At 50.1% G+C, this 23,524-nt stretch overlaps 1 protein-coding gene and 1 long non-coding RNA gene across 2 annotated transcripts in view; one reads left to right on the top strand and one right to left on the bottom strand.

Moving 5' to 3' along the window:
* The window catches only part of LOC121154452, a 44,284-nt gene extending 39,452 nt beyond the window's left edge, over positions 1–4,832 (bottom strand). Inside the window, exons 1-2 of the long non-coding RNA XR_005883521.1 lie at positions 3,279–4,832; positions 1,460–1,746 (exon numbers count right to left, since the gene is read on the bottom strand). This is a non-coding gene — a long non-coding RNA (uncharacterized LOC121154452). The remainder of the gene's footprint in view (positions 1–1,459; positions 1,747–3,278) is intronic.
* An 8,052-nt stretch (positions 4,833–12,884) lies between these two features.
* Positions 12,885–23,524, top strand: part of MYO10 (myosin X) — a 181,843-nt gene continuing 171,203 nt past the window's right edge. The window contains exon 1 of the mRNA XM_040977322.1: positions 12,885–12,905. Coding sequence (XP_040833256.1) covers positions 12,885–12,905 — 21 coding nt within the window. The remainder of the gene's footprint in view (positions 12,906–23,524) is intronic.

The following is a 23,524-nucleotide window of genomic DNA, read 5'->3' as shown; positions in this document are numbered from 1 at the left end:
AGCTGCTGCCCCCAAGGCGCCTTAATAGGAAGCAGGAATAGAAGCAGAGCAGTTGAGATTTCATCCAGGTGCTCCAAAATGGAATGCAAGTCTCCAAGCAATGGCCTGACCTACGGCACCAAAAGACATGGCCCCAAACCATCTGAAAATAAAAATATCTGAGCATTTAACATAGCCTTCCCTGTATGCAGCACTGTATGCTGCCTAAAACACAAAAGTGTCACAAAAGGGAAGGGATATGACAGAACTCCTTGGTTTGTCATGTTTCTTAAAAGAGCCCTGCCTTGTCCCTGCATCCGAAGAAGTTTTGGTGTGAAAGCAGTGTGGTTTCCTGAGGCAGTCAGCAGACTCTGACTGCACACATAGTTCAGCCACAGACGTAACACACATCGTTCACTGTGAACCTCCCTTAGCCCCATGCGTCCAGGCCCTCTAGCATTTTGAGCTTTTCGGGCATCAGGAATGCTGCAAACAGTTCTACTGTGCTTTGCGTCTCCACTCACCTGCTCCATTACACTTCACTTGCAAAACTCAAGGTCAAAGATAGGATCAGGAAGACTGTCAAGGGGCTGGCGACAGAGCATCAAACCAAGTCTGGGGCCCTAATAAACTGGAGTCCTGTGCACATCCCCAAGATGTTAGCTCTGGATCCTATTGTGCTGACACTTAGGGGATTTTTATGTAAGACTTCATGACCACCACATCTCAACTGCAAAAAATGAACAAGGAATGAAGACACAACCCCTGACTTGCTGGACCATGGACTTTTGTTTACATGTAACTGCAGGAGCTCATCTGTAACTTGCTCTAATCCTGCTTAGTAGGCCAAAAGATCCAACAACTGAATATCGCATCATCCTCAGTGGGAAGAGCAAGCAACCAGTGTGTAGACACGGATTGGAAATGAATTTGGAAAGATGGATGTTGACACTTCATAGGATTCTTTTTGAACAGTCTTGTAAGGGTCTAAAATAGCACCTTCTCAAATCTAGAACAAGTTCACCTATTTTAATACACAATCACCTGAATAACCCACTGAGTGTATTTTTAAGCAGCTCCGTAAGGGGACAACAGTGTTGTAATGGAGCACAAGTTTGGGTCCCACATGGTTTGGTCCTGATCTAGCTCTCCACTGATACTTCTGGAAAAAGCAGTAACTAATGGCCAGAGTCTTGGTCCCTGCCATCTGTGTGGCAGACTTAGAGGGCATTCTTGGCATCCGGCTTCAGCCTGGCACAGCCCTGGGTGTTACGGGAATTTGATGAATGAAGCAGTGGGTGCAAAATTCTCTCTCTCCTGTTACTCTGTCTTTTGATAGAAAAAAATAAGTCTTTTTTTTTTTTAAAGAAGCTTACTTGATATTATTGGTAGATATCAGTATTTTATGAGACATGCTTATACTAATAAGTTTCATTGAACATCTAAAATTCAAACGTAATGGAACATACTTTTTACTTACCAAAGGGTAACTGCTCCCAGTGATGTTCATTCAGATGGACCACGTACACATTCTGAAGTTTTCGTGAGGTGGAACCATTTATTCTTGCCTGAAATCACTTGGTGAGCAGATGTGCAGTTTTGAGAGCACTGCCTTTGAGCATGGGGGATCTGAAGGCATCACAGCAGAGTCCTGGAGCATTCCCAAAGACGTCATGTCTCAGAATATCCCCAGCTCTTCCGGGAGTCTCTCTGGAGCTTCTCCTTCCTCTCTGGCCTCTTCCTTCTCACTGGAGCTTCTACACAGCCCTACAAAGCGTCAGAGGGAAGTGAATTCTGGTTTTGTGGGTGCCATACTCCCCCTGTGCAAACTGGGGGTCTCTATAAAAAATAGTATGTAATCACAAAAGTAGCCCCCAAATGAGCATTAGGCAGAGTGAATATAGAAATCACACAGATTGCAAATTATAAAGACTATTATTCATAAAAACTCATGTATAATGCTGTTTCTCTGTTTCCTAACTGTAAACTCCTTAATCACTTGTGCAAATGAAAGCTTGTTTTTAAAGAATATTTTCTATAGAGAGGACAGAATGGCATGTCAGTCTTGGGCATGAAGAATGGAAATCTGCTTTCTATTGTTGATTATAATAGAAGAGCTTCTCTCTATTTCAAAAAGAATAAATGGCTATGGTTTGCATGTCTTTAGGGTTGTTGGGAAATTGGGGCAAACTTCAATCCAATTTCGGACACATATGAGCTGTGAGATTTGAAAGGATTTTCCCTGGGCTGGCCTTGCCAGTCTCTAACCTAGCTTGTGATGCTGGAGTTGGCAGCCCAGGCCACAGCCATGCCTCACTCAGCGTCTGGATCTAGTTCTTCTCCAAGGGAGAGCTAGCAACCCACAAGGCAGCAGTCTTTGCTCAGGCAACCCCATGTCCAGAGAGACAGCATTCAACTCAACGCAAACTCAAACCGTTCAGAAACACAAAATAAACCCCACTTGCCATGGGTGATTCTATATATCAACTTGGCTGAGATGTGGTGCCCAAATGTTTGATCAAATATTGTTCTGGATGTTTCTGTAAGGGCACTTTTGGGTGAGAGTTACCTTTGAATTGGTGGACTTTAACCAAGTGGACTGCCTCCCCAAGCGAGGGTGGGCTCCTTCGATCAGAAGCCTTTGATAGAACACAGACCTCCCCCGGCCAGGAGGAATGACTGCACTAGCAGCCCTCCCGGTCTTACTTAAACTTAATAACCTCTAACCTTTAACAAAGAAATTTTAGGGTGCACAACTTAAGTCCTTATTGCTCCACAAGGCATCACTTTTTACATTGTGTCTTATAACCCTTGTGTCTGTAACAGAAATTTTCAGTCATTTTAGAATTCTTTTTTCATCTTTCTCTCTGTGTGTCTCTCTTTGTGACTGGTCTATTGATTTCCTTAATGGTACTGAACAAGTCTTTGCATTTTATATCTCCTAAATGTTGACATCATAGACCACCTCTGATCCTGCGCAAAAAAAAAAAAAGGGAAAGAAATAAACTAGTGAAGTTCTTCCCTTTAAAGAGGAAATGTGTGTTTATATCTTAAAATAAGAATATTGTCAACATTTCACAGGTATCATCCACAATACCAGAAACTGCTAAAGGGTGGAGAGCAGTTTTGAATTGCTCTGCCCCCACCACTTAGACATAAAGTCTGGTCACTGTTTTTGTTCTTTTGCTGAAAGCTCTGTACACAATGAATCCTATTACAAAGGAAGAGGCTGCCCGTTGCTCTCCAGAGTCTATTCTTTCCCCATCCCAAGTAATACTTTTGGTTGAATAGACATGAACCCAGGATAAACGGGCCATTTCTCAGTATTTCTTGCGCTGATGCCTGCGTTCTGGCCAACAGAACATGAGTGGGTACTCTATGTGACAGCTTCTAAGAATGTGCCTCAGGAGACGGCAGGTGCACTCACGGCCTTTCCCTCGTTCCCCTTCCCGCCTCCCGCAATCCAGAAAGCAGAGGCTGCCTGCTCAAACTGCAAGGCTGAGGGCCGGCCTGGGACGCAGCTGAGGGTGCTGCAAGGAGCTGCCGTCAGAGAAACTCAGGGAACATCACAGCAAGCTCAGCCTGGCCTGTGGCAGAAAAATAAACACGTTTGCTTCCAACCACTGTTTTTTTGTTTTGTTTTGTCTTTTTTTTTTTTTAAGAAAAGAAATTCTGTAACACACAGAAGCAACACAGCATTTTGTAACTTGTCTTAATTCCTAACTCCACTTCAGCACAGAAGGCCATTACCATTGGCAGCTGTTGGGTAGCCTAGGGGACTAAAAATGGCCACAAAGAAAAATAGCTCAATGGTTGCTCAAAAAGCTAAACATAGAATTAGCATAAGACCCAGCAATTCGACTCCTAGGTATAGATGCAGCAAATTGAAAACATGTCATGAACACTCATAGAAGTACCATTCACAGCAGCCAAAAGTGAAAATGACCCACGTGTGACCAAGCAGAGGAGCAGATTTTAAAAATGTGGCCTCTGCAGATAATGGACTAGCACTGAGCCATAAAAATGCAGGAAGTTCTGACCCAAGCTACAATATGGACAAACCTTGACAACATGCACAGTGAAAAGGGCCGGTCACAAATGGTCGCTTGTTGTGTGTTACCATTCACGTGAAGTATCCAGAACAGGCAAATCCAGAGGCAAAGGAAAAACCAATTCTTCCTAGACACTGGGGGCAAGAACGAGTGTCAGAATATTCTGGAACTATGCAGTAGTGACAGTGACTCAACGCTTTGGTTGGGCCACATGCTCCTGAGCTGCAGAATTTAGAATGCTGAGCTTGGTGTTGCTTGAATATTATGTCCTCCACAGAAAAAACAGCCACCGATTGCTCATACTTCCTCACATCAAGACGGTCTGGGATGGCCTTGGTTCATGGTTGGACCAATCAACAGGGGCAGAGTGATGTCATGTGACTTTTGGGACATTTCCCAAAAGGCCTCCTAATTTCTCCTGTCACACTAAGGCAATCTTGAGGCCACTGAACAGTGGGCCAGCCATCCCTGGCTGTCTGGTGCGTAAGGTGTTAGATGATTAGAAGAAGCCGAATAGACAAAAGACTGCATGCAGGTGACAGCAGCAGTGGCCAACCTGGTCAAGCCACAGAATTATGGGAAACTAACAAGTCATCCCTATCTTAAACCACTCGATTACAGGAGGACTGGTATGCAGAAACAGGCAACAGAAAGAGCCTGCCCTGTGCACATAGTTTATTTAGCCAGTCTCATTCTGAGAGGCATGAGGTTGTGTCCAGGTTTGTAACTGTTCTAGACAGTTCTTCCCTGCACATTCTCATATAAACAACCCAGCACACATACCTGGTTCTTCCCCCTCTGCCTCTCACTTGCACTTAATGGGCACTTTAAGGAAATAGTTTCCAAATATAATCTTGCCACAAGAAGCAAAATCAATAGTGGCGTTTCAGGCTACTTTCAGTGGACTTGCCAGGTTGCGGTAGAAGAGTTTGTGTAAAATTGATCCTGTGATTGTCGCCCCTGAGTCACCCCTCCGGTTTCTTGCCTGATGTGGTTTTTGTGTCGTGTTTCATCAAGGCTTTCCGTATAGATTTCATGGATGGACTTATGATTTTCTCATAAGGCCACAGCCTTTTATCACCAGCTGTGACCCTCAGAGTCCTGGAGGGGTGGGGGGAAGGGCATGGGAAATATTTTATGAAAGAAAAGTTATAAGCCTGATACTATGAAGTAACATCTAATGAAGTTCTTTTTAAGTGCAATATATTTATTTCTGCTAGAAATGTATTATCAACCTTATGTAATATTTGAAGCATTACATGTTATTTGTAAACAGCTTAAAATTATATACTACCCTAAATTATACAGAAGTATCAATGTGTGGATATTATTCATTTCATTAAAAATGGTGTGGTTTTGATATAAAAAAAAAAAAGTTGCTTGCTCTCTTCTGTAAACCTTGACTGAGTACACCGATCAGTAGAACCAAAGTCACTTAAGGCAAGGCTTGTGCTAGGCTCCATTGGATTGCAGGGATTCTCAATGTAGAGATGACATTCTTAGCATGCGAGTAAGTTCGTCCAAGGATTTAAGGTAGCTCTGAGTGACACTTATCTTCTTGTCTCGGTGACTGAAATTGAGTAATTATTTAAAGGAGTAAGCATACGGAAGTTAGGAGCAGCTAGGTGTGGGTGGGGAGAGCAAGGGGAGGTTTGGGAGCATAAGGAGTGAGAAGAACTGCAGCAGGAAACATGCAACAATCTGAGAAATGTGGTCTTGGATTCAATTCTTAGATTTAGGAACTTGGCATTTGGGAAGAGAAGGTAGCTAAAACATCAAAATCTCCTGGCAAGATTGTAAAAACAAAAGGAAGCCTGCTTGGAATCGGTCGAGCAGAAAGAGCTGGCAGAACGCCTGGCATGGTAGCCTAGTGGCTAAAGTCCTCGCCTTGCACGTGCTGGGATCCCATAAGGACACTGGTTCATGTCCTGGCTGCTCCACTTCCCTTACAGCTCCCTGCTCGTGGCCTGGGAAAGCGGTGGAGGATGGCCCAAAGCCTCGGGATCCCACACCCGTGTGGTAGGCTCTGGCTTTTGGAGCCACCTGGGGAATGAACCAGCAGATGGAGGATTTTTCTCTCTGTCTCTCCTTCAATTTGTAGACCTGACTTTCCAGTGAAAAATAAATTTTAAAAAGAAAAGAAATAGCAGGTAGAGATGGAGAATCAGGCAGATGCAGAATAGTAAAAGCTAAGAAGTGAGTCCACAATATGTGGTGTCTAGTGCAAAATGAAAAAAAGGAGATCCTTTGTTCAAATTCCTAAAAATGTCAAGAATGGCAGTAGCAGCATATGAAGCCAAGTGTGGGGAGAGCCGTGTTGTACAGTTCTAGTCGCTGCAGATCTGTGAAGCTGGCCCTGAGGCTAAGAGGTTGGAGAGCTTCCAGAGAGGCAATAACCAATAGAAAAGAGGACTGAATGATAACGTGATTATTTTGAGGTCATGGTGAACTTAAAGGGAATGAGGTTGGAGACAGGATCAGGTCAGAAGGCACTGAAGAGCTAATTGCTTGGGGAATGAAGCACAGGTGTAACGGGGTGCACCCACTTGTCAGGTTACTTGACAGTGGACAAGGCACCAAAGCTGCTCCTGCCTTCTGCACCACTCAGAACAACCGAAAGCGCAGAAATGACTCCAGAGGCCCCACACACCTGGCCCCTCCTGCCTCCTATTGTACTAATTCAGGTTAACTACAAGAAAACTTTGGGCTCTGATAACTCCCTTCCTGCCTCCTGAACAGGGAAACGGTGTGGTTGTCAATCTGATCAGAGGATGAGAGCTTAAAAACCCCTGACTTTTGTTGCTCAGCACAGTAGCTGCTGGAGCATAGCAGGAGCTATATCACCAAGCTAGTGCAATCTCCTATATCTCCTGGTATCCTACACTTGGGTCCAGTGTGATTTTTCTCACACTCTGCAACACAGACAGTGAACAACGAGGTGTGTCCTAATGCATTTTGCGTCATTATACCAGAATGACTGAGCTGGTCCTACGTAAAAGGAAGGTTTGCTTTGCTCATGACTGCTGTCTGCATCATCACCAGGCGGAACAGTGGAAGGGGACACAGGCAGGTGCAAAGGAGGGGATCACTGGGAAACTTGGCTTTCTTGCCACCTGCTCTACAGATCTCTGTGACTCCCAAAAGCCACGTGTTCTTTCTGAGGTCTGGTGTGTGTGACCTGATTACCTCCCACTCAGCCTTACTTCTGTGAAGTCCCACCTTTCACACTGTCACGTTGAGGGCAAAAGCTCTGACACACAAAGCACAGCCACAAGTTTAAAACAAACAAAAAGTGGCCAAACGGCAGTTTAGGGAGCAATTGGGATAGGACTAAAGTCATACATACATGTATTTATGAGAGACGGAGAGCACAGGCAAGCGCTCTCATCCACTGGTTCACTCCTGAAACGCACACAAAGGCCAGGCCTGGGCCGGGTCAGAGCGTGAGCTGGGCACTCAATCCAGATCTCCCACTCAGGTGGCAGGCACCTGCTGGGCAGCAAGTGCTCAGACAAGTGTCATCCTTACAAGCTCAATTGCCGGTACCCAGATCAGCTGTTTGACAATCAGAGAGCGGATGGAATCACATGGATTGGGTTGGATAAGGAGCTAGACAGGCTCATGATGCAAGAAAGGAGAATAATGGAGGCCACAGGGCTTGGGAGTGGTCAGCATGGGGTGATGAGTAGCAGGAGCGCAAGAGGATAAACTAGGAGAGGTCAGCCTGTGAGCCGAGCATGGGCTGTGGGACGCAGAGAAGAGGGGCTTGAGCTACAGAGACATCACAGAGACCAGCACCCAGCTCCAAGCAGGCATCGGGTCTCATCAACAGGGTCTCAGGCTTTCAAGGATTTCTCACTATTTATTTGTTATATCCAGCATGGAAATGGATTCCTTTACAAGAACAACAGACCATGCCTGTGTGGGGTGTCACTTTTGAAGGCAATCTTATTATATTTGGAAGTGACAGGGATTTGGTTGGAACTAACTGCCCATCAAAAGCTCTCTGATGGAATAAGTTATGTCCCTGGCTCATGTTGCTGAGAAAAATGACTGCTGGCAAAATGAACCATTTGAGGGTTTTTTCCTCGTTTTGTTTTTGTGCTTAGTCTCCAGTGCTTGATGGATTCTCTTGCAATGTGAGACATTTCAAGTACTCTCCCCCTAAACTGCGTTCTTTCTTTACAAGATATTCACCATTGTTTTCAGTTTCACAGGAAAAAGAAAATTCCCTTGAAGACATTTGAAGTCAAAGAAACAGTGGCCTAAATATTTTGAGAACATTACAAGATTCTCTTGATTTCTCACCGACTCAAACAGGCAAGATCCTTGTGTTTTTAGATCTCCAAGACTGTAAGTGAGCACGGACACACTTCTAGTTGGTGATGCAAAAAAGGATTTGAGAATTGTGTCAGTTGTTAACTTCTAATTTGTGTGAAAGTACCTTCCAAAACTTTCCCTTTCTGTAACTAGTAATTAAACCATTACTCTAGAGCAATTAAGTGGTGAGTACTTCATAAAAATAAAGATAACGAAAGAAGACTGTGCCTGAACATACATCCGGATTCGCAGCAGCGACAAGGGAAGGCAATTTGAATTCAACTCCACACATACACAAAGGGAACGACAAAAACAGGACAACCGAATTGTGTAACTCACTCATGCGCATGTTGCAAGCCGCATCTGTATGCACTGGCCACATGCCGTACCTAAAATGGCGCCGGCCGAAGAAGCCACACCTTCGTGCGTGGTGGAGAGTCACGTAGCCTTCGCGGCACTGCGCAGGCGCGTGAACACTGGGGACTGACGAATCCGGTCGCCCAGGACCCTGCGTGATCATGACGCCGACCTATCATCGGCGGAGGTGGGGCCAGTCAGCACATAAGAGCAGACAGCCTGCGGGAGGGGGGGGGCCCTTCCTCCTTCCTCCTCCCTCCTCCCTCCTCCCTCCTCCCTCCTCCCTCCTCCCTCCTCCCTCCTCCCTCCTCCCTCCTCCCTCCTCCTCATCTTGGTGCGCACAATAAATTTTACCGCAGAAGGCTTCACTCGCATCTGCCTCTTATTGCTGGACGATAAGACACGTGGGTGCGACATGCGCATGCATAATTCTCCCTTCAGACAGAGAGACGGGCTAATCAATAAGAGAAAATTGTGTCGATTGTGGGTTGATTTATACCACTCAACGACAGAACTGCAACGCAGCTCTTTGAGTATGTTTTCTTTTGAAAATCCAACAGTCCATTAGCTTGATGTCTTTGGAAAGAAGCAGCAGAGTTTGCCCCAGAGAAATCCAACCCCCCTGCCCCCCAGCACTAACATCCTTGTCCCTCCATCACCTCTCCCAGGCGAGATCTCGCCATTTTCGCCCAGTTGTCTTTGCCAACTGGGAAACACAGTTCTCCCAGAGAAAGCACTTAACTTCTAAAGAAAGGCAACCAGGGTGGGGGGATTCTTAGAAATCTGTCGATTTTAAATACTTGCCTTTCTTGTCCAATCTTGTCAAAGCCTGCTTTTAAGTAACAAGGTCCTTTGTAACAACTGAGAAGCCCCAAACACTTCAGGCTTGGTATCCTACTTAGAATACTTAAACTAGCATGCAGTTTGCTGTTTGTTAAGCAGTCTTAATGCTGCAGTTTAACATTTTTCGTGTTTTTTTTTTTTCTGAAAATGAGCTCCTTTACAGAAAATCTGATGAGTTCTGACAAACCAAAGTGGTGATTCTTAAACTTTGAAGAGTATTCCAGGGTGCTTGTTAAAATGCAAATTCCCAAGCGCTGCACTGGCCCCAGAGTCCAAGACTGGGTTTCAGATTGATTTTCAGTGCCAGGCCTGGGGTGTATGTGGCGTCATTCTAAAGCTGGTATAGGAACCGGCTTTGTTTTGTTTCCTAAACACTGATGTGAACTTGAAAAGGTGATTCGTTAAACTCAAACTTGTGTATTTGATCTGAGTCACGATTCTTTAATTTTTGTGTGTTTGGGGTAAGGGAGGGAGGAGAGAGAAATGAGGAGAGGGACACAAAGGCCTCCATCCTAGGGGTGCACTCCCCAGGCGACAACAGCGGCTGAGGCTGGCCCCATCTGCCGTGTGTGGCCCTGCGTCCCAAGGTCTGCTCCAACAGCAACCACCATCAGGAGCCTGAGACGGGCATCAAACCCAGGTCTCCTGATATTGGGCACCAGTATCTGAACAGCTAGGTCTAATGCTCTACCCCAAACACCTGCCTCTTAAAAGTGTATTTATTTTCGGGTCTGCATGGTTATCTAGTGACTAAAGTCCTTGCCTTGCATGCATCAGGACCCCACATGAGCACGGAGAACTGGACTGCAAACCATTCCTTTAACCAAACACTGTGATAAAGCACAGGCTTCCCAAACGGTGTCTTAACTGCTGATCCAAACGCTCACCCCAGACTTGAAGTGTTTTATATGAAGAACTACAAGTGGAGGACAACTATTAATGTTACAGATTTAAAAATTAACAGACTACAGGAGGGTGGTACGGTTTCAGGTTTATGGGGAAAAAAATCGAGGGGCGGGAAAGTATGGGCGGGTCCACAGATCCCAGCAACTGCTTTCTTAGGGTCACCTATGACAGACACATTGCGTAAATTTGGCACATTTGTTACAATCGAGGAGCCAGGACTAAAATGTGGTTAGAAATGACACAGCCAGGATTGCCCAATACATCCGTGGCTCCTCTGACACTGGGAACGAAGCCACACGCTCCCGTAAACAAACTCCGGGGTAATTTCTCTTGTAGAGATGCTAGCTGATTAACGCCATAACGACTGTAATTGTTCTGCTCCCGTTTTTGAACACAGTGGCCACGGGACTCATTTGACTAAGCACTTCGCTTGGTGCCTGCGATTGGCGGCATTCATCTTGGCTCCTCCTTCACTTTCCAGCCAAGGCCACCACCTTGGGTGGTTCCGCCAGCCGCAGGCGCGCAAACCTGTGCGCAAGAACCCTGGCCTAGCACAGCGGAAGCCTTAACTAGCTCGCCCTGTAACTGGGGTGGGCTTCGGGGGGCGGTGGCCGAGAAGATGCTCAAGTCCTAGGGAGGATGACGGAGAACGCTCCCCGACTCATTCTCGAATGCACAAGTTTTAAAGCTGCTCCGCCCCTGGGCGAGCTCCTGTAACGCCAAAGGGAAAACATATGGTAAAAAAGACTCCCTGTCAATGCAGTTTCTTCAAGTGTCATAAAAACAAATACCCCAGAGCGGCACTTAATGGGAGAGGCGGGGCGAGTTAAGAAGACCTGGGACGGGGCGAGGGGGTGGCCCCTCTCACGACCCCGAAGCCTTGACTCTGTGCAGCTGCCAAGTTCCCTAGGGGCAGCCCTGCCTGGCTAAGACCGAGTCATTCGTGCTCCGCACTGCCGGATGCCGGTGCGGCTGGGCCAGGTGCACCTCGCCACGCTGACGTGACAACCTCTGGGCCGGCTGATGGCCACGGCCCTGCCACTTCTCCATGGTCACACACAGCCCAGCCCCGGGGGCCAGGCGCCATCGCCTGGGGGTCCCGGTGGGAGTCCCGGGAAGGGTGAGGTTGGCGGGACTGGACACCAGGTGGTCGGCTCACTCATCCCCTCAACCCCCTGCAGCTGCCCGTGTGCTTCCCTTAGGTCCAGACCAATAGCTACTTTTTGGCAGGCCACGTCCTCTTGAACTTCCTCGCATTATGAAAACGGCAGAAGAGCAACTCAACACGGGAAGCCGGCTTCCAGAACGCTCTGGTGGGCTTTGCTTTGATGTGGCCAGCAGCTCCGCAGCTTCCTTCCCTGGCGTCCGGTGGGGAGCCCGAAGGGTGCGCGCCGAGCCGTTTCCACGAGATGCAGCCTCGTCTGGGCCAGTGACTGTCTAGCCCCCGGCACGACCACAGGCAGCCGTCGGCTCCGCCGCCCACGCCCGGGTGGAGTGCCCGGGGGCCCGTGCGCCCATCCGCGCTGCAGCCTGGCAGGGACCGGGAGGCGGGGCCGGGCTCCTGGGGGCGTGGTCAGCGGGCTGCCGGGGGCGGGGCCTGGGAGAGGGGTCGGCGAGCTCCTGGGGGCGGGGCCCAGGGAAGCGGGGATGGAGAATTCCGGAGGGCGTGGTCAACAGTCTCTTGCGGCGGGGTCCAGAAGGCGTGGCTGGGCTCCTGGGGGCGGGGTCCGGAAATGCGGGGTTGACGAACTGCTGGAGGCGTGGTCGGCGGCTCCCTGGGGGCGGGGCCCTGGGAGGCGTGGTCGGCCAGCTTCTGTGGGCGGGGCCCGGGCTCCTGTGCGCAGGTCCCGGGAGGAGAGACCCGCGGGCTCCTGAGGGTGTGGTCGGCGGGTTCCTGGGGGCGGGGCCCTGGGAGGCGGGGCCGGCGGGGCCTGGGGCGGGGCCCGGGCTCCTGGGGGCGGGCCGGCCCGGCGTGTGGGCGGGGCCGCGCGCCCGTCGGCGACTCTCGGTGCGGGCGTGAGGCGGCCGATCCCGGCGCCCGACTGCTCACCGCGGCGCGGCCGCTCGGGGAGAGCGCCTGGGGCTCGCTTTGTGACCGGCCGGAGCGCGCTGCGAGGGCAGAGGAGGGCTGGGTGCGCTCGCCGGCTCCTCGGGGAGCGGGAAGCATGTGCCAGCAGCTGTGCCCCGGAGCTTGCGAGCGCACCGTCCCGAAGTGAGAAACTCGGAGGAAGCGGAGACAAAAGGCTGCCCTCGGGACGGATGAGTTAGGGACCGGGGTCCTGACGAACAAAAGGGGCCGACTTGGAGCAGGGCGCCGGGGGCCCGGCGATGGCCGCGGGGCGCCGCCGGCCGTGCCGCGACTCGCCCCGGGGTCCCCGGACCTGACTTCCGCGAGCCGGCGCCGGCCAGCGCGGAGCGCGCGCCACGATGGACAACTTCTTCCCTGAGGTGAGTGCCCGGGCCCTGTCCCGCGCCCCCGGCGCTCACGCACCCACCCGCACACACACACCCCTTCCTGGAGCCCGGTGAGTAAGCCGGGCAGGTTTCGCTTGGCTCGGCGCGCCCGGAGGTGCGCTCCCCGTGCGCGGGCGGGCCCGGGCCGGGCAGGTCTGCGCCCCGACGCCGGGGTCGGGTCCTCGCTGGGACCTCCGTGCTTTGCTCCCACAGAAGGTCTGCTCTGGTATTTCCTTTGCTGAACGTGCCGGCTTCCTGTGCGGGTGCCGAGCCCGCTGGAACCTGGGGCGGCGGCGGTCCCTGTTCCGCCCCGGAGCTGGGGTCGGGGGACTGTGTGGGTCCTTCCTGCGCTCCCCGACAAGTGCCCGAGGAGGGGTCGGGCCAATTCCAGAGAATGGGGTGCACAACGGGATCCCCGTTGTCTGCTCTGGGCGAGTTTGGGGAATTTGCGTTCCTGGAGGGCACCCGCTGGTGGTTTAGGAGATGAAACAAACCGACCCACGCTCTTTGGGGGTCGCAGAGGGCGGGACCCTGCAGTTACTTGAAGGTTGACTTGGAAACTTGGGAAGCCTTTTTTTAAAATCTCCTCCTGGATTCGAGAGTTACTGTGGTTTCTTGGCTCCCTTTCCTTTCTTGGTTTTGTTTATTTAATAAATTCTGTTTAAGTTTGAGGTTTGAAGTGGCTTAGAGTAAACTGAGTTGACTCGAGGGAGACGAATGGAGCAAGCCGGTGGGGGGAGCAGGGGAGGGTGTCGGGCTGCTTTGCTTCCAGCTCAGCCTTGGGCTCTTCCAGAGCACGTTGGTGGGTTTTGCACAGTGTCCCCTGACCTGCTGTGTTTGAGTTAACTGGATGGAATCCTTCAATTCCCTTTGCCTTCATGGCGTGCTCAGACAACTGCTGATGGCCCAAGTGACCAGTGAGTTCCTGAGTGGTAGGGCTGTCTTGTTTTTCCAAGTGATGTGCCGATGCCCAGCCTTGGTTGAGGTGAACTGGCAAGGCATTGGTGATCCATCGGTACGTGTCCTCACTTGTTCAGAGAAGAGATGGATACAGTCGTGAGCTGCTGGTGTTTGGAACTCCACCGGCCACAGTTTTCATGGGCGTAAGAGGCAGAGGACCTTGTGGGAGTTGAAAGTTGTCCCGTTGTGTCAAGAACCAGTGAGCTCTGGTGTTTGCTTTCATCTCTGAGAAAACTTGAGGCTCTGCCTCCAGGGCTGTGGTACTTGACTTGGCTCTTGTTTCATTTCTTTTGATGGTGTCAGTACTTTAGGAAATCTGATGGAGACGTGGAGTTTATACCCGGCGGGTTGTGGTCCACCTGGAACCTGGGGACTCCAGGGATCTACTGCTGCCCCTAGCAAAGCTCTGCCCCCTAGTGCAAGTGGGAAGAACTGGAGGCTGACAGGCACAGCCGCCTGGCACGGCTGACCGCAGTGTGTTCTGCACTGGAAGCCAGAAGGACTCTGCATTTTGCACTTGGTATGGCTCAGTGTAAGGAGGCATGGATTTATTTCAGTGGTGAATGTGATGTTGCAGTTGTCCTTTAACCACTGTGTGCACCATCCTTGGCGTTTCTTTTGGGTGAGAATCTTCTTAGTAGATGTTGAGACGCACGTGCCCGAGGTTGAAGGGCTTGGTGTAGGTCAAGGGCCTTGTTTCTTTGCTATCTGTGACCCTGGTGTTTCTCAGAAGTTTTCATTCAGTCAAGGTTGGACTTTGATCTGGTGTCATATTGGTGTTACCGTGTTAATTTTTCCATCAGCCTTCTGCACTCTGTCCCTGGACATGGTTCCTTTGAATGGAAAGCAAGCAGTGGTGTGTTAGTTGGAGATTTGCTCCCTCAGAGCCGAACCTCCTTTTGTTAAGCTGTCCAGCGAAGAAAATGTAGTGTCTTGTTCAAATGGATACAGCAAGCCAAGCATAGCTCACTTGTAGGGCCTCCTTGTCACCAAGCAGCGGCCTTGGTTCTTTGTTAACTTTTCCCATCATGGTTTAGTCCTAACAACCTGTTGCTGGATGGGTACCTGTTTGATGCTACTGCTAGAGGTTAGAACAGTTACATAGGGAGGTGCTGCACCTCTTTGCTTTATGCACACAGAGCCGAATAATGACACAGCTGGTTCACAGGCCTGTGGTTGCTTTTGAACCCTGAATTCTTTGTTGTTAGGGCTGTCCTGTAGAGCAGCCCTGCTGGGCCCTACCTACCAGATGACAGTCGTCCCCTCAGCCCACGCCGTGATAACCCAGCACGATCACTGACTGAAGCCCCAGGCCACACCGCTCTTGGTCGGACGCGTGTGCTCATTCCTGTGCGTGCTGCAGACACAGCTTTCCTGTCGGCGCTTGCCCGCTGGATCAGGGCTCTGTGGCCAGTGGGGCGCTGGCGAGGTGTGTGCCAGCCAGCGGCTGCTGCTCATTCAAAACACGCTCCGGGATTGGAGAGTCAGCCCGCCCAACTCCCCAATCCAGTTTCAGTTCCTTCATGGCCTTCGTTAGATTTTTTTTATGGCTTCTCCTGAGCTAATTATGTGTGCACTTAAGGGGAGAGGTTTGTGTTTTCAGCATTTTCAAGGTAAGTTGTTAAAAGAAAGTTTACTTCTGGCCGGAACTTGGTTTAGGTTTGTCAGTAAGCCGAAGGAGTTTTGAGAAAACAAGCAGTCAGAAGGCTCAGCGAGCCGGCCAGGTGGCGAGACTGCTGGGTGCACTTGGTGGTGTTTCGAGGTGGGTCCTGTTTCTGCGTCCCCAAGTCCAGTGCCCGGGATACAGCAGGGGCCAGTAAGCACCAGATGAACTTGACATTGCTGTTTTCTGTTTTGGGCATAGGTGTGGCATGCTGGCTGTTCCAGCACAAGACCTCAGAGGCACAAATGAGCACTTTGGCTTTCAGAATAAAATGTCTGCAAGTTAGACTTCATAATCCAAATATAGAAAGCAGGTATTAAGACCCCAGGGGATGAATTGTCAGTGGGAAGTGCAGGAAATGGACTGTTGCTCAGAGCGGGCTCTCTGGGCTGCAGCACACTCAGCTTCAAGGATGTGCAGAGGAAACACCCGCCTCTTTCACTTGCTTGAGAGGGCACCTGGTTCTACCTGGAGTTGTTCAAATTGCTCTTTAAGCCTGAAAGAGCGTCCCCAAGCCTCACTTACTGCGGCCCATCGCACGCTGCTTGTTTGTGATCTTATCTGCTGACCTTTGTTAGACCAGAGTGGAGAGTTGGGGCCGCCCTCCCCAGCCGTTTCAGTGTGGAAAGTGGTGGCCGGAGGGGAGGGGGCGAGCACCCCAAGGTCACGTCCTAGCAGGACATCGGTTAGCTCTTGTTTGCCTTTTGTCCTGCTGGAGTTACAGTGTCTTGCCATTTCTGTGTAATTTCCCCCAAAATTTCTGTTGTCAAGTGCTCAGTCCCCCTTCCCTGGCCCTGTTGGGGACGACAGAGCCTGAGGGGCAGCTGCAAGCTAATTGCTGCTGGCTGAGAACCTTGAGCAGGGCAGAGGGGGATGCCCACCACCCCTGCCCTTCTGGCTGTCTTCCTCTGTCCTCCCACCAGACTCAGGCACGGACCAGCCATGGCCGTGGTCTTCACCATTTAACCCGAACGGCTGTGGGATACGGGGGAGAGGGGGAGTGCAGAGTCCTCTCGAGAGCCCCAGGCTTACCTCTGCTCTTCTGCTGCCATGACTGGGGGACACAGGAAACCTTATAACTCATGGGCTTCATGGAATTGGATTCAGCGTAACTGATACCATCATTTCTGTGTAATTCGCAGGGAGCTTTAAGGAGTGAGCCATGGTGTGTGTTCAGCTTGGTACCTCTTTGCCTTTCTTAAATGTGCCTGGTCTCAGGAGAACCCCACCCCTCCTCTCACACCTGTGGGCTCCCAGCCCGGTTATCTGGCCTCCTTGGGCTTTTACTGTCTGGTCAGTAAGTGGGTATAATAGTGTCTGCCTTGCATGGTTATTAGGCGAATTCCAGATAAGGTTTACAAAGCCCTTGGCACACAGCAGGCAAGCAGTAGTGAAGGGTTGGTTACAGTAACTGGGCTTGGAAGCCACAGCCAAATAGCCTTGGCTGGTGGCTGTCACACCAGTGCCGGGAACAGAGAAATCTCAGCCCTGGGGCTGTGGTTCCCAGGCCCAGCGTCCCGCATTGGGTAGGCAAAGTCTGCTTTCTCCTGTTCCTGATGGATTTTGTGTTTGCAGAATTTGGCCTGCGGTGTGTCCTGCCTGCTGGGTAGACTCAAGTTCATGTTCCTCAGGTCAGTTTTCAAGACTGGCTCACTGCTGTCCCCTCCCACGAGTTCTGCAAGGATCTGTTACCCAGTCTGCCTCCGTGCCTTTGTGCCCGCGCCCCAAGCTGCCCGACTCCTGTTTGGGACTGTCTCTGACAGGTGCGGTTCCCTGTAACCCTGACTCTCCTCTGAACCCAGCTTGCACTTAGTGTGTTGGAGCAGTTTTCTTTGTGGAGGCTTTCTGTCCTTCGTGTCGCTTGCACTACCCTGTTCACGTGAGCAGGGCCTCAATAGCCTTGCATCTTAGAAATAAAATCTGTCAGCTTGTTTCCCCTGAAAGGTTCTCCAGGTTGATGGCGGATTCTTATACACATAGACTGTTTCCCCTCGGAGTGAGAGGCGACGTGTTTCTGACTTTGCCCCTTGATTGGAAAGCATTGCATAGCTCTTTGATGAGAGTAAAGCATGGGCCTATGTTGGGTATGTGTGCCTGGAATTTGCTGACTACTTTGTACTCGGTAACTGATCTAATTCTGTTACTGACCTGCGAATGAGACTGTATAATGATACCTACTCCCTAAAGAAAGTGCGGCACAGAGATGTTAAGTAACTGGCCCCACGTCACACAGCTAGAAGGTGACTGCCAGGATTGGGACCCAGACTGGCTGCCTAAGAGCCTCCGAGAGCCCTGTGCTTTTCTTTTCTGGCACTGTCTTTTCTAGACTCTCTGATGAGGTGCGTCATACCGTAGGTAGCTAGTAAATGATTTTCATGTTGAGGACTTCACTGTGTGGAAGTTTGACAAAGTAAAGGGCGCCACACCCCAGAAACACGGAAATCCCAGCAGGAAAATGTTGTTTGGCTTTTGCACATGCTGTTAATTTGTACTTGGTCTGCTTTTTACTTAGGAAAGACAAGTACCTTCTGTTCCCTTGTAAAATGTGGTTTCTGAAGCTACCAGCCCAACCTCAGAGAGGCGAGTGGGAAGGAATCCGAGTCAGGCCTTTAGGAAATCACTTTCTGAGAAGCGTTCATCGTATCAGAGCGGGGGTGGGAATCCCCTGGTCCCTGCAGTGCTGACTGTCAGGCACCGGGGTCTTCTTCACGGTTCTCCGAAGCTCCCTGGGTGAAGGGTCCCACTGCTCCCCAGCGCATCTCCGCTCCGGAGCGTTCATGTTGGCTAATGCCGTCCTGCTGCAAGCTGCTTGGAACACGTATCCACCAGGACTCAGGGAGGGAATATGAGTCCCCAATTTAAACCTGGCGTCTGCTCTCATGATGTCATTGCTGTCTGACTCTGGCAGTTGCCAGAAAAGTGGTAAGAGTTCCTGTGGCATAGTCATGGCCCAGCGTGGATCGGAAGCGTACAGGCGTTGGACAGGCGGTAACTCCAGCTTTGCCCCACCTTTGCAATCTGCCCTTCAGGATTAAAACTGTATCTGTGTAAAAGCATCGTGAGGGGCCAGTGTCGTGCTGTGTGAGTTAAGCTGGTATTCCACATGGATGTTGCTTCAGGTGCTAGCTGCTCCGTTCCCAGTGCTGCTCCCTGGAGCAGAGCGGAAGATGACACAGTCTTTGGGCTCTGGCTACCCACACGGAAGATCTGGTTGAAGCTCCTGGCTCCTGGCTTCAGCCTGGTTATTGTGGCCACTTTGGGAATGAATCAACAAAGGTTTCAGTCTTTACCTCTGTCTTTCTAAGTCTGCCTGTCACAGAAAATAAAAAAAAATCTTCATGAAAAGGCATCTTAAATTTGGCAGTGAAAGACAAGGAGGGGGTTGTGTTAGAAAAGATGAGAAAAGGTGAACTTTTGCACTTTGCAATAGGGATGCTTGCCTGCTGATAATGTTAGAGTCAAGATTAAAGAAGATTCGTGGACTAGCTTGGGATGGAGGCTTTTACTTGGCTGCTTAGCCAACACTGGATCCTGAAAGAATTCCATGATATTTTGTTTTGAGAGAGGGAAAACGCTGCTCTGCCCGGCTCCTTCCCAGGTGTGCTCAGCGGCTGGCCTGGCTGAGCGGAGCCAGAGGCAGACAGCTCTCCCACGGGGTCGGGAGCGGCTCCCTGAGCCATCCTTGCTGCCTGCTAGGGTCTGCCTGAGCGCAGCGTTCAGAGTCAGGCTTCAAAGCCAAAACACTGGCATCAGGGGTGTGTAACTGCCACGCTAAATGCCCACACTCCACTAATTTTTCTCAGTACCTTTTGTTGGATTATCATTGGCAGGGTCATAGTGAGGCCCCTGCCGCGGAAGATGTACTTACCTCTTGGAGGAACGTCCGTCTGTGAGATCTACTGTACATGCTACAACTGTCCTTAAAAGAAGTTCATCCAAGGGTCAGGCGAGGTAGCCTAGCAGCTGAGGTCCTCATCTTGTACACACCGGGATCCCGTGTGGGTGCAGGTTTTGATCCTGCCTGTCCTGCTTCCCATCCATCTCCCTGCTGTGGCCTAGGAAAGTGGTCGAGGATGGCCCAAAGCCTTGGCACCTTGCACCCATGTGGGAGACCCAGAAGAAGCTCCTGGCTCCTGGCTTCAGATTGGCTCAGCTCCAGCCATTGGGGTCATATGGGGAGTGAATCATTGGACCGAAGGTCTTCCTCTCTGTCTCTCTGACTTTCCAATAATAGCAATAACAATAACAAAAAAACGCAATTTCTGTGATACTTTGAACTTGTAAATTGGTGGAAAGGGGCTTAAATATTAAGAACTTTGCACATGAAAACACAGTTTTGGATCCAGAGGACAGATGCAGGCCCCATTTCATGTTAAGTTGTCCATTGGCAAGTAAAATGCCTTCCAGTCTGCCTTCACTGGGCACAATTGAGAGATGCGATTAAAGTTGTGGTTTAATTGCCGAAAGTCATCGGAATATCCAGAGTGAATGAATTTAATTACAGTGTACCTGTCTGGGGGTTCTGTTGATGAACGAGTGATGTAGTATGAATAATGAAGACATCCTCTCCGTAATAGTTTTTCCATTAATTCATTTTTCTTGTTCATATTTCAGTAGAATATGTTCGTCAAGAGTTTCACAATGATTAATGTTTTGTGGACACTAATGCCGAAGTAGGAAAGCTTCCTTGAGACATTGCGTATCCTCCATTGTTCTCTTATTAATTTCAGTTTTGAGAAGGTCGGCTTTGCTGAGGCAGGACAGTGGTTGCTGACATCACAGCCCACATTCACATGGCCCAGGGCGTTCGGCGTGATGGTCAGGTTGATGGTCAGGTTGTCGTACGGATGCCCACTTCCCACATTCACATGCTGGGTTAGCCTTGTGGCTCCCCTGCTTCTGATCCAACTTCCTGTTAATGCACACCCTGGGAGGCAGCCCGTGATGGCGCAAGTACTTGGTTCCTTCCTACGTGGGAGACAAACTGGAATTGCCAACTTCTGGCTTCAGCATGGCCTGAGCCCAGCCGTTGATGGGGAACAAAGCCAATGTTCTTCCTGTGAGAACTCTGGGTGCTTTAGCAATGTGAAGGATGAAGAAACCAGACTCACACTGACACTGGCCAACTTACTGTTGCCAAAGAGAGCACAGGTTCTGAAAACACACCTGGGCAGGTGCTGCACTGACTGGTGTCAGGAAAAACAAAGCCAGAGGGGCATTGATCTTTGCTGGGGAGCCAGGCTGGGTCACCCAGTATCTAGTGACTGGGGACTGCAGGAGGCCAGAGCTGAGGAAATCTCAGGATTCCAAAGCTGGCTGATGGTACCTGCTCCTCAGCCCTTGTCAGCCTTGCTACCGTGGGAATGGCAAGTGGATCAGTCTTTGTTACAGGTGCCTGTTCTGTGTGTAAAAGCGTGTGTGTGTGTGTATGATTAGAAATGGGCATGGAGAGAGATAGAGCTACCATCTGCTGACTCACTATGGGTGCTCATAAGGCCCAGGCTGGGGCTCCTACCAGATCTGAGCACTCAAGTCCAATCTTTGTGAATCACAGGGACCCAGGCACCTGAGCCGTCAGTGTTGCCTCTGTGAGTACTGGTTAGCAGGAAGCTGAGTTGGGAGCGGAGCCAAGGGTGGAACCCAGACACAGCAGTGTGGACTGGGGACATCTTAGCTGCCGGGCCACCTGCCTGCTCTTGTGGCATTGGATTTTGAGCAGTGTCCTTGGATCTGGTAGTGGCACTCCCTTCCACCTTCACTGTGGCAGCCAGGTGTCTATGGGCATCCGGAACTGTCACCCAGTGGGCATGGTCATCCCCGGTTGAGAACCCCATTGTTACATGTAGGTGGCCACAGATTCAACTTGAACGCTGACAGTACTGCTTTTCATCCTTAATTGCTTTTCTTCTTTTGGGTGGCGGTGACCACGTGTTCATCAGTGTTGAAATTTTATGCTATTTGAGATCTAAATCTTCCCCGTGAGGTTTGGGCATTGACAACCATTTTTTTAAAAGACTTATTTATTCTTATTAGATTTACAGAGAGAGGAACCCTACCCCTGTAGGATCTCCCCGTCCCTGCCCTCCAACCCCCAGAAGTTACCTAGCCGCTCTCGTCAGTCATTCTGTCATTGGAGAGTGTTTTACAGAGTGAGTCGGACAGTACAGAACCTTGGAGAATAGCTTTCCGACTTAGGCCAGTCGTGGTGTTGCACGTGTCAGCAGTTTGCCCCACTTTGTGGCTGAATGTTGGTCTGTTGTTCAGTTACTTCTCAGTTTGCTTATGTGTTTCAGAGTCAGGGAGAGATTGGTTTTCATCTGCTGCTTCATTCCCCAAATGTTTGCAACAGCTGGAGCTGCACCAGGCCACAGCTGGGAGCTCGGAACTCAACTCAGGTCTTTCATATGGGTGGCAGGGTCCCAACTGCTTGAGCTGTGACCCGTTGTCCCCCAGGGTGCGTGTTAGCAGGAAGCTGACAGTGGGAGTAGAGCCGGGACTCGAAGCAGGCCCTCGCACAGGGCGTACATTATCTCAAGTGCTGCCTCACCTGCTGGGCTGATCGCCTGTCCCCCGGGACACTGCCTGCACAGTGCAAGCATCACCGAGCGCTCTGAGACAGTTACTTCCAGAATCAGTCATTCTTTTTGTCCCGTGACTGTTGAGACCTCACATCCTCATCCTCATGGCTCTATTTACTCCTTGTAAACACACACTGTTGGTTTCGTCAGAGTTTTTCCATGTCCGTCTCTTTTTCAGCTACTTTGAGGTAGACTCGGATGTGCCGAGTACGCTTAAACCTCTCACTCATCATAGCAACCGGAAGATTCCTATTGCTGGATTCTACTTGAGATGGAAATTTTATGAAATAAAGTGGTTTTTCCTGTCTGATCTATTAGACCTATTTATTGCTGTGACTATTGTAGTCCTAGTATATTTTAGCCCCACAGAACTAACAGGTGGGTAAATGATGCCTTAGCTTTGCTGTGGGTAAGACTCCCTGGGACACTGAGCAGAACAAGGCATTTCTGCTGTTTATCAGCATCTCTGTAGGGCCTCGTGGAAAGGAAGTTTCTTTGATGTTTGTCAAGCCTTCTGAGGACATCCAAAGTGTTGAATTGGGTAGAGTGTTGGTGACAGGGGTCATCTGAGCAAAAGATATGACAAGAAGGGGGGACCTTTATCCTAACAGTCAAGCACTGTTTAAGAAGCCTGCCTACTACATGGGAGTGTCTGGGTTGGATAGCAGACTCCAGCTCCTAACTTCAGCCTCAAGCAGCGGTGAAAACTCGAGTTGTTGAGTTCCTGACGCTCATCCCGGACACCTGGATTCAGTCCCTGGTTCCTGGCTTTGGCCTCGGTCCAGTCCCGGGTGTTTGTGGAGTGAGTCAGTAGATGGGAACAGACACACACACACACACACACACACACACACACACACACACACACACACACATCTCTCTTTTTCTCTCTCTCCAGTGCCTTTGCCTCTCAAGTAAAAAATAAGAATATAAATAAGAAAATATGTAACAAGATAAGCCTGAGAGGGCAAGGGACCCGGTCTGCTGGGCCCCCGAGGCCATGCAGCCAGTGGGCTGTGCTGAGCACAGGCCTGAGGTGCTGCGTGTGGAGGGTGGAAGAGCCTGCCTGGGGCTCTCTCCCATCTCTTTGGTCCTGTTTAGGAGGTGTGCCCAGTGATGGGGGAGCTCAGTAGAAGCCTGCGAAATAATTCCCACTTGATTCTATTTTTTTAAAGATTGATGTATTTATTTTAATTAAACTTGCACCCATATGGGATCCTGGCCCATTCAAGGTGAGGACTTTAACTCCTACGTGATTCTTACAGGGCAGGTCTTCTTATTGCCTCTGGCCCCATACTGTGAAAAAAAAAAGAGAGAGAGAGATACATGTATCTGGCATATGGCAGTAAATAAGTAGAGGAGACAAATCCTGTGACCCTGAATCCGTTTTACTGTTGTACTTCCCCAGGTGA

The sequence above is a fragment of the Ochotona curzoniae genome, unplaced genomic scaffold (genome assembly GCF_017591425.1).
Source record: "Ochotona curzoniae isolate NIBS_2020 unplaced genomic scaffold, NIBS_Ocur_1.0 contig_2754, whole genome shotgun sequence".
NCBI lineage: Eukaryota > Metazoa > Chordata > Mammalia > Lagomorpha > Ochotonidae > Ochotona > Ochotona curzoniae.
The sequence above is the reverse complement of the archived record's forward strand: the minus strand, read 5'-3'. Positions and strand labels throughout refer to the sequence as shown.